General features: G+C 46.4%; 1 protein-coding gene across 1 annotated transcript; it reads left to right on the forward strand.

The window, feature by feature from the left end:
- The first annotated feature begins 215 nt into the window (after nucleotides 1-215).
- Nucleotides 216-11,046, forward strand: metrn (meteorin, glial cell differentiation regulator). The gene is made up of 4 exons (XM_017689103.2): nucleotides 216-525; nucleotides 2,802-3,235; nucleotides 7,110-7,169; nucleotides 8,789-11,046. The coding sequence occupies exons 1-4, from the start codon at nucleotides 428-430 to the stop codon at nucleotides 9,100-9,102; spliced, it is 906 nt and encodes a 301-aa protein (XP_017544592.1). The 5' UTR covers nucleotides 216-427; the 3' UTR covers nucleotides 9,103-11,046.
- The last annotated feature ends 62 nt before the right edge of the window (nucleotides 11,047-11,108 follow it).

An 11,108-nucleotide genomic window follows, 5' to 3' on the forward strand; every position in this document is an offset into this window, starting at 1 on the left:
AGCAGCCTCATGTCTTCATCCTCGGTGTTATGTTTCAAATGCTCTTTGCATGTTATTTATCGCCGACCAATCAGGAGCGTCTCTTTCTGCGGTACGTCCGCAGCGGTGTTTGTGATTGGTCGTTCACCTACAGGAGGGCGGGGTTTAGCGCCTCCTTCCCCCTCATCATCTCTGATTGGTCAGCTGGCCGCATTCCTCCACTGGAGAGGTTGCCGGTGTGGTCAGTATAACTGTAGCGGGACGCGGGGAAGGTGGAGTCCGGGACAGCGGAGCCTTCACGTCGGCCTTAAACACAGCGGGACCGGGCCATGGGACCGGTAGAGCGGGTGATCGGTAACCGGAGGAGTGCTTAAGGTGGACGGCGGGGATCTGAGCGGACCGTGTGTGTGTGTGTTTGTTCCTGTTGGATCCGCAGTGGAGTTTGGAGATGAAGGGGTTCGGGCTGCTGGTGTGGGTTCGGCTGCTGGAGCTTCTGCTGTCGGTCCGGCAGAGCTACGCCGCGGACCAGTGCAGCTGGAGGGGCAGGTAAGACCGGGAGAAACAGCGGCGCGCAGCCGGAACCGTGAACCGTCCTGTTCGCCAGATTCCTGTTGGAATTTTCCCGTTCCACCTTAAATGGTCCAGTAATTGTGGTCGAGGCTCCAGAGTGTAACCGCTGCTCCGTTTAAGGTGGAACGGCGAAATTCGAACAAGGAGCTGGCGCTGTTTAACTCGAGATGTTTTACTGGAGGTTATTTCTCATATGTACTTAACAAAGTTACCAAATCAGCAAAGGGCAGTGATGAACCTAAAGTTCAGTCCAGTTTAAAGTCCGTTCGGTTTAGTTAGATCCGCTTTGGGCCACTTTAAAATTCGTTAAGTCCAGTTTAAAGTCCGTTCGGTTTAGTTAGATCCGCTTTGGGCCACTTTAAAATTCGTTAAGTCCAGTTTAAAGTCCGTTCGGTTTAGTTAGATCCGCTTTGGGCCATTTTAAAATTCGTTAAGTCCAGTTTAAAGTCCGTTCGGTTTAGTTAGATCCACTTTGGGCCACTTTAAAATTCGTTAAGTCCAGTTTAAAGTCCGTTCGGTTTAGTTAGATCCGCTATGGGCCACTTTAAAATTCGTTAAGTCCAGTTTAAAGTCCGTTCGGTTTAGTTAGATCCGCTTTGGGCCACTTTAAAATTCGTTAAGTCCAGTTTAAAGTCCGTTCGGTTTAATTAGATCCGCTTTGGGCCATTTTAAAATTCGTTAAGTCCAGTTTAAAGTCCGTTAGGTTTAATTAGATCCGCTTTGGGCCACTTTAAAATTCGTTAGGTCCAGTTGAGGTTCACTAGATTGCGTTCAAATAAGGTTCGGTAATGTTTAAGTTGATCTTTACGTCTGTTAGGCCTGTGAGCTCGGGTTAAAGTACATTAGGCCCAGTTTAAATCAGTCTGATCCTATTTAAAGTACATTACGTCCAGTTTAAAGTCAGTTCGGTTCTGTTTGACATGCGTTGGGTCAAATTTAACATCAGTCAGGTCGTTTAAGGGACCTAAGGCCCAGTTTAAGGAACGTTTAATGTTCAGAGTCTGAGTGAGCAGCAGAGGACTAGCGAGCGGTTTAAGCCCCTGAGCGATCTCAGCAGGTTCATCTCCTCCATGCAGACGTATTAGTGATGGATTCATGTTTAAATGCTGCAGCGGCCTTCAGGAGTGCTGTCCGCCTGTAGGCTGGGTAAAGCGGTTTACATAGGTGGCAGTGCGACACGGCTGGCTGCCCCTAGAGGGCGCTTCACCATCTCCACCGAACATCAAAGAGCACAACACGCTTTAAACTACAGGAGACAACACCGTCCAAACGCCGTCCTCTGACTGTCCACGGCTGAGCGGATAAAAGGGCTTTTTGTACAGAACAGAGAGGGAGATGAAGAGAGGGATGGAGAGAGGGAAGGAGCAGCTGTGTTCATTTATTTGGGTTGGCAGCTTTGATGTTTAGTGTCCTCCACATCAGACTGACCACACGTTCCAGACGCCAGGCCGCTTGTTCCGTCTCCGTTTCAGGTTCTGGTTTCAGCAGGCAGACAGGCCGAGGCCGTGTTCACGACACTAAAGAGAAAAACACTAAAGATCATCGTACCGGCTTAAAAACGGTGCTTCTTCAGGGTTCTTTAGTAAATAAAACGGTTCTGTAGAGCACCCGAAGGGTTCTTCTGTTGCTATGGTGCTTGTAACCGTAGCAGAACCCTTTTCATCGTTAGCACATTCCTGCACATTCTCCATCAATCTGAAGAACACTCATTATGCGAAGAACCCTTTAATCATGCAATGTTCATGGTTTTCTGTAGAACCATTTCATTAGTAAAGAACCCTTGAAGCACCGTCTTCTAAGTGTGTGTAGAAGAACCCTTTTTGATGCTTTATGGACTGTTTTTGATCAATTGAACAATAGTTTTTGGTACTATATAGAACCCTTTTCCAAACTGTGCTGTATATGGTTATATATAGAACCTTCTCCATCAATCTGAAGAACTATTTCGTCATGCAGAGAACCATGTTAATCATGCAGATTGTTCTTCGAGTGTTCGTGGTTCTGTACAGAGCCACTGTCTTTACTCAAGAACCCTTGGAGAACCATCTTTGAGAGTGTATGTGTAGGTATACTCCTGGTTTGTAAGTTATGCAGCTTATAACCATTTGTGCTCTGTCTGTCTCTCTGTCTCTCTCTCTCTGTCTCTCTCTCTCTGTCTGTCTCTCTCTCTCTGTCTCTCTCTCTCTCTCTCTCTCTGTCTCTCTCTCTCTCTGTCTCTCTCTCTGTCTGTCTCTCTCTCTCTCTCTCTCTAGTGGTCTATCCCAGTTGCAGGGTAGTGTGGAGCAAGTGTTTCTGCGCTGTGCTGAAGGGTCAGTCGAGTGGTTATATCCATCCGGGGCTCTGCGTCTCTCCCTGTCTCCCCGCCCACTGTGGGCGGGGCTTGGTCCAGGAGTGTCCAGTAACACTCCAGCGTCTGTCTGCGTGAAGGCGGAGCCTCATTGGGGCGGGGCACAGCTCTACTTGGAGCAAGATGGGGTGCTGGAGCTGCTAATCGGGGATGCGTTAGGCCACACCCACACACGCTGCTTCAGTGTCACGTCTGGAGAAAGACCCGCCCTCTTCCTGCAGGCCACGCCCCATCAAGACATTAGCCGGCGAATCGCAGCCTTCCGCTATGAGCTGAGAGGGGAACGGTCGGAGCAGCCGAACGACAACTCCGTGCACACAGAACCAGTCAGCAGTGAAGGTATCGGAAATTTGTCAGCTACACTGATTCTGTACAACAGATCTCATATCGCCCCCTACGCTTCCTGTAGTGTATTACAGTCTGTCAGAGTGACTGTGTGGATCATATGAACATTATAGAGCTTTTTAAATGAAACAGTAGAAGCCGTATCGCCCCCTACGCTTCCTGTAGTGTATTACAGTCTGTCAGAGCGACTGTGTGGATCATATGAACATTATAGAGCTTTTTAAATGAAACAGTAGAAGCCGTATCGCCCCCTACGCTTCCTGTAGTGTATTACAGTCTGTCAGAGCGACTGTGTGGATCATATGAACATTATAGAGCTTTTTAAATGAAACAGTAGAAGCCGTATCGCCCCCTACGCTTCCTGTAATGTATTACAGTCTGTCAGAGCGACTGTGTGGATCATATGAACATTATAGAGCTTTTTAAATGAAACAGTAGAAGCCATATCGCCCCCTACGCCTCCTGTAGTGTATTACAGTCTGTCAGAGCGACTGTGTGGATCATATGAACATTATAGAGCTTTTTAAATGAAACAGTAGAAGCCATATCGCCCCCTACGCTTCCTGTAGTGTATTACAGTCTGTTAGAGTAACTGTGTGGATCATATGATCATTATAGAGCTTTTTAAATGAAACAGTAGAAGCCGTATCGCCCCCTACGCTTCCTGTAGTGTATTACAGTCTGTCAGAGCGACTGTGTGGATCATATGAACATTATAGAGCTTTTTAAATGAAACTGTAGAAGCCGTATCGCCCCCTACGCTTCCTGTAGTGTATTACAGTCTGTCAGAGCGACTGTGTGGATCATATGAACATTATAGAGCTTTTTAAATGAAACAGTAGAAGCCGTATCGCCCCCTACGCTTCCTGTAGTGTATTACAGTCTGTCAGAGCGACTGTGTGGATCATATGAACATTATAGAGCTTTTTAAATGAAACAGTAGAAGCCGTATCGCCCCCTACGCTTCCTGTAGTGTATTACAGTCTGTCAGAGCGACTGTGTGGATCATATAAACATTATAGAGCTTTTTAAATGAAACAGTAGAAGCCGTATCGCCCCCTACGCTTCCTGTAGTGTATTACAGTCTGTCAGAGTGACTGTGTGGATCATATGATCATTATAGAGCTTTTTAAATGAAACAGTAGAAGCCGTATCGCCCCCTACGCTTCCTGTAGTGTATTACAGTCTGTCAGAGCGACTGTGTGGATCATATAAACATTATAGAGCTTTTTAAATGAAACAGTAGAAGCCGTATCGCCCCCTACGCTTCCTGTAGTGTATTACAGTCTGTCAGAGCGACTGTGTGGATCATATGAACATTATAGAGCTTTTTAAACGAAACAGTAGAAGCCGTATCGCCCCCTACGCTTCCTGTAGTGTATTACAGTCTGTCAGAGCGACTGTGTGGATCATATGAACATTATAGAGCTTTTTAAATGAAACAGTAGAAGCCGTATCGCCCCCTACGCTTCCTGTAGTGTATTACAGTCTGTCAGAGCGACTGTGTGGATCATATGAACATTATAGAGCTTTTAAATGAAGCAGTAGAAGCCGTATCGCCCCCTACGCTTCCTGTAGTGTATTACAGTCTGTCAGAGCGACTGTGTGGATCATTTGAACATTATAGAGCTTTTTAAATGAAACAGTAGAAGCCGTATCGCCCCCTACGCTTCCTGTAGTGTATTACAGTCTGTCAGAGCGACTGTGTGGATCATATGAACATTATAGAGCTTTTTAAATGAAACAGTAGAAGCCGTATCGCCCCCTACGCTTCCTGTAGTGTATTACAGTCTGTCAGAGCGACTGTGTGGATCATATGATCATTATAGACTACTCTTCATATTTAGTGTCATTAATTATATTTGTCTATCTGTCTGTCTGTCCAGCCCAGTTTTAGTGGGCTTTATTGGTGTCTATATAGTAAGACTCATTTTTTTCCGTCCTTTTTTTTCCTCTCTCTCTCTCTCCGTTTGGTTTAAACCACTGTAAAGTAGTTAAAGATGTTCAGTGGAGGCGTTTGGTCACACAGCCGGGTCAGTCAGGTCGAATTACTGTCACAAGACTGTCTGAACAGCCACGTCTGCTGTTCACTCCAGACCAACTTCCCTGAAGTTCCCTGGGTTTCGGTGGGAGCTGGGGGAGAGACAGAGAGAGGGGAGGCAGGGAGGGAGGGAGGGAGGGAGGGAGGGAGGACAAAAGCTCAGTGTGTGGGGGGGGCGTCCTTTCAGTGTGCCGCATGAACGAGCGGTAGCCGTGGTAACCGGAGGCTCTGGTCAGCTGAGAGACGGACCCATTGTCCGGAGAAGAAGTGATCGGAGGAGGGGAGCGCTTTAAAACTCCTCCGCTGAAGAAATCCACAAGCAGCAAACCCGAGCCGGCAGCTCTCAGCCCTGCCTCCCCTCGCAGGGCTTTAAAGGGGCGGTCCAACCAAAAATATCATTTGCTCCGTTTGATCCTAAACCCAGGCGCAGTCGAGCGCCTGGTCTCTGAAGTTTGCTTCACCCTGTGATCAACAAAAATGGACTGAGAAAATTCAGACCGCTGCTGCTTTTAACTGTGCGACCTAATTTAGTCCATGTTTATTGATCACGGTGTCAGAAGTAGACCTTTAATTTAGCACGGACTATTTGCAGTTAAAGGGCCTGTATTCCACATTTCTGTTGTATTCCATTTTCCTTTTTTCTTTCCCTCAGATTCTGTTTTATGTACCAAAATTCATCTTTCATGGCAATTTTTCAACCCCTCTTAATCCCTTAGAACCAAACAGGCTGTTCATTGCTGTGCCTTTAAGGCTGATGTATGTAAATGAGCTCTGATCTGATTGTCCGTCCTGAATTATAGATCATTAAAAAATGACCAGGCTTATTATTATTATTATTATTATTATTATATTAAAAAGGCAGCAGAGATAAACCGTAGACTGAATTGATAGGAATGTCAGTGTGTTGGTTTTTGTGACTTCACAAAACACGGAAATCAAAACGGCTCGTTTTCCACATACAGACTGAATGGGCTGCGGATTAAACAGCCTTAACATACATCAGACTCTTATACCAAAAAAGGTGAGGAAAACATGGTTTTCCATGAAATCGGTGAGAAGGAGTGTGTGTGTGTGTGTGTGTGTGTGTGTGTGTGTGTGTGTGTGTGTGTGTGTGTGAGATTTCCTAAAGGAGTGTGGGGGGTGGGGGACGGTGGTCTCTGTGGATTATAGTACTGGACTGTGTAGAGCAGATCAGAGGGAGGACTTGGTGTTTGGCCTTCACACCTGAATCTCTCTGCTTTTCAACAGGTGACGCATGTTGCACGCGCACACACACACGCGCGCACACACACACACACACACACACACACACACACACACACACACACAGCTGTGTGCTGTAAAAGTGATGTGTGATCCCGTCTCTGTTGTTATTTCCTGTTGTCACTCACTGCTGGAGCTTTAGACCTCACAGAGGGAGGTTCTCCCGCCGAGAACCTTCATAAACCGCGATATACAGTCGTGTGCAAAAGTTTGTGCACCCCCTGGTTAAATTCCACGTTCTTTTTGTATATTTTTTTTTTTTTTAAGGGTAAGTAAGGGAACGCGTCCTGTACAGAGGCACACGGCTGCACGTCCTGATGCGCAGTTACTGTTTATCTACTGGAAGAAATGGACATAAAAATGTGGCCTGTGCGAAAGTTTTGGCACTCTGTTTTATATTGTATTTATTCCATGATAAACTCATCAGAGAAGTGGAGTCTGTGCACTAAACCTTATATTTACATATATTTACATATTTTCTCTCTCTCTCTCTCTCTCTCTCTCTCTCTCTCTCTCTCTCTCTCTCTCTCTCTCTCTCTCTCTCTCTCTCTCTCTCTCTCTCAGGAGCCTGCAGGCCGTGTAACGATACAGAAATGTTGATGGCAGTGTGCACCAGCGATTTCGGTGAGTCACGCGGTTTCAGCCCTGCTTTCATTCACACAGCACTGTGGAAAAAGCAGGAGTTCCCATAAACAGTGGGAGACATTTCATAATCGGGGGAGTGATTTTAGCCTCGCCGTATGGCTTTGCCAGGAAACTGGAATTTGGAGGGAAAGTTTTAGACCCCCCCAACACACACACACACACACACACACACACACACACACACACACACACACACACACAGTCATATATGCCCCGCCCACCGCGCCTAATGTATGCTGAAGTCGGGTTAAAGTTCAGGCCGCAGCTCTAAAAGTCATTTTAATGGAATAACCCCCACCCAGCCAGCCCCCCCCCCCCCCCCCCCCCCCGATTCTGACTGTGCAGTGGTTTAGCCCTGTATAGCTCTAATTGAGACGTGGTCAGACTGAGTGGCATCTCTATGGCGACTCGGCAACTCGGGGGTGGATTACATTACTCGAGTCAAAGCCTTAGAAACCCCCAAAACCCCTAACAGGGTCAACTAACGTACACACGGTACATAAAGCCCCGAATATCCAGCTCAGTCGAAGCTCAGCAGAGCGATCACCACACCGCTGGTTCCTCTGACCTACGGTAGACGCAGAGTGGGGTTTTTGCTTCTGCTGTGAAGTCGTTGTTCTTGTTATTGTAGAGATGTGAGGTTTTATTCTGACCGCAGCGATAAATATTGTAGCTCTGCTGTTTCAGTGGAGTGACGATTCCATCGTTAGCAATGTGGTAAATTACATCATTTACAAGCAGTTTACACTCTTATCAGCTGTTCTCACACCTGTCACCACACACACACACACACACACACACACACACACACACACACACACACACACACACACACCTGTGTGCTGTAAAAGTGACGTGTGTGTGATCACGTCTCTGCTTCTTCCTGTTCTCACTCACTGCCGGAGCTGTAAACCTCACAGCGGGAGGTTCTCTCACTCGGAGAACCTGCACGTCAACTGTCTGAAATCTGCTGTATGCAGAAGTTTGTGCACCCCTGCTTGAATTGCATGGTGTTTATTGATCTTCTGAGTGTAAATAAGTGAATACGTCCTCAACGGAGACACACTACTGCGCACTGTGATGCACAATTACTGTTTATTTGCTGAATGTGGCCTGTGCAAAAGTTATGGCACACTTTAGATTTTATGTGTCTAACGTAAAAAGAAATTGGTCCTATTTAAGTTTGTTGCCTGTAGAGGATGTGATCACTTGCTTTCAGTTAGGAGACTGGGTGTGTGTGTGTGTGTGTGTGTGTGTCTGTGTGTGTTTGGGGCGTAAAAATGAATGTAATGAGTTGTTTTTTAGTCCGATTCAATATGCAGTGCAGATTGAAGGTATAGAATCTGTACTGTGAGTATTTTGAGTATTGATGTGAGAATCTGCGCTTATTGACGGCTTCATGCAGCTGAAAAACATTGCCAGGCTAGTTTGTGTTTCATGTGAGACCGAATAATTTTCTCCGTAGGGTTTAAATCTGGACTCTGACCAGAACAAAACCATTATTTTTGACCACTTATTTAAAACCATTTCTGTAGACACACAGTGTTGATTTTTAATTAGTAGAGTTTTTTGTGACGCACCTTCTTCTGTGTGTTTAGTGGTGCGAGGAAACATCCGAGCAGTGGACACAGACGCTGACCTGCAAGCGGCGGTGATCAAAGTCAGCGCCACCCGGGTTTACCGCCAGAAATTCGCCTTGTTCTCCAGTAACGGCCGCCTGACGCATTCCGGAGCGATCCGGACGCCGCTGAGCTGTGGCGTCCGCACAGGGTCGGGCAGCTTTCTGTTCACCGGACACATCCACTTTGGAGAAGCGTGGCTGGGCTGTGCGCCACGATACAAAGACTTCCTGAGGGTGTACGAGCAGGCCAAGCAAGAGCTGCAGATACCCTGCACCCTCGACACTCACTGAGAGAGACAGACGGAGAGAGAGACAGGACATCATTAATGCTGCTTCTGTAGTGGAGCCACTCGGCTGATTAGGAGAGAAAGACGGAGGAAGTGGAACTCCACCCTTCGCCAGCTCTTCCAGAAAGAGCGTGAAAGAGGAGGAGAAAGGAGTGTGGCTGCCCTTGACTCTCCACAACCAGCTGAGTGGTGCTGCAAATCCCTGAGCTTGGCTGTCGTCTCAGAGAGACAGACAGAAATGAAAAGACAGCACGACGGCTGCGGCCAGGCAGTCGGATGAAAAGAGAATCTGGGTGCCTTTGAGTTCCGAGGCCTGGAATTCTGGCCGAACTGGGCCAAGAAGAGCAAAGAAGAACCGTCTCAGGAAACTCTGTGACTCTGGGAGCTTTCTTGTGTGAACTTCCCCCCAAAAAAATCACCTCTGAAGAGCGGACGGTCAGCAGCCGCCCCTCAGGGCTCACTGTACATAAGCTATAGCGAATATATGTAGCGCGCCAGACTTTACAGTATTTTCCAACACTTAAACGAGAGAAGTTGTCATACATTTATTTTTACAAGGCAGCGAATATTGAACATGGTACAGAAACGATTATTCTGTGTGTTTATCTTGTATTTGCACTGACCGTGAGAAGGGAAATAACGCGGAGATGAATGCTGCACGCATGACAAACCAAATGAAACCAGATTATATGTAGCACAGAGGAGTAAGGCCTGAAACACGGTTCACGCAAGAACGCAGATGCATCGAGCTACAGTCACGCTTTCATGCGCTGTTGCATTTTAACATTCGTCACAGCACAGTTCATAACGCAGTGCAAGCACTAGCTGCATTCTGAGCTTTGCAGCAAGGGGGCGCTATAGCAAGAGCCAAGCCTGGCCAGATTGCGCTTGATTTTACCATATGATCTATATCAATTATAAAACACTGTCAGAAGAAAAGAATGGTAACTTTACAGGAGAAGGAAAAAACCTACTTTTGATGTAAGTCAATGGAGCCAGACTTTTTTCCACTTTTATTGGTCCGTTCATCCTGAAATTTACACACTCGGTAAAGGACAGCAGGAATTTTCACATTTCAGTTTTTCACTGATAATTTATATATTTTATGTATTTACAATAAAAAAACCTTTTGATGTAACAGGTAAAGAATCTACTGTTCTGCCCCTGACGTTGAGTCGGATTAACGGTAGCTGACTCTAGCGCCCCCTTGAGTACGAGGTGTTTGACGTAAAACCGTGCGGTGAGTTGGCACAGAAGGGCCGGACGTTAGACGAGCTCTGCTGTTTGCAGTTGCGTACTTGCGTTGACCGTTTCTGGCCTACGTGGTTTTCTAGACGCGAGGAGAGCAGAGCTTATGCGGCCAGTCGATGTTCGCAGCTCAAGGCTGAAGCTGCGCGTAGACGAGCGATTAGAAAAGTACGAAGCGCTTTGCATCTGTACCGAATTTTTTCTTTTATTTTCAGCTCTAAAAACGACAGAATCCCGTCAGCTCTGCTCGCCGTCCCATCATCTGGGCTGTTTTCGGTCGCCTCCGGAAAAAGGCTGGACGATATTTACTTTTGTTACGAAGCGTTTGAGGCCTATTTAAGTTAACGGCGTATTTTTGTGTTTTTTTTTTTTGTTTTGTTGATGTTTTTGTTGACGTTCAGTGTTTATCATGCACTAAATGTGTGGGGAGTAGAGGAGAAACCAAATGAGTGAAAGAACAGAAGCTCTAAACTGCCTTTTTACCACGTTTTACTGTGTGTGTGTGTGTGTGTGTGTGTGTGTGTGTGTGTGTGTGTGTGTGTGTGTGTGTGCGCGTCTTTGTGACGGCTTTATCTGTACGTAAAGTGATTTATGAAAAAAAGAAGTGAATATTGATGTAAATAAGATGTTTTAGGGGGAAAGGAGCGTATGGTGGAGTTTGTATGTGATGAAGTTTATTAATAAATCATAAAGAGCTGAACGTCTGAGTCCCTGTGGTTTCTGGGACTTCACTGCAGCTGATTAGACGGAGGACACGTTTGG

The sequence above is a fragment of the Pygocentrus nattereri genome, chromosome 3 (genome assembly GCF_015220715.1).
Source record: "Pygocentrus nattereri isolate fPygNat1 chromosome 3, fPygNat1.pri, whole genome shotgun sequence".
Lineage (NCBI taxonomy): Eukaryota > Metazoa > Chordata > Actinopteri > Characiformes > Serrasalmidae > Pygocentrus > Pygocentrus nattereri.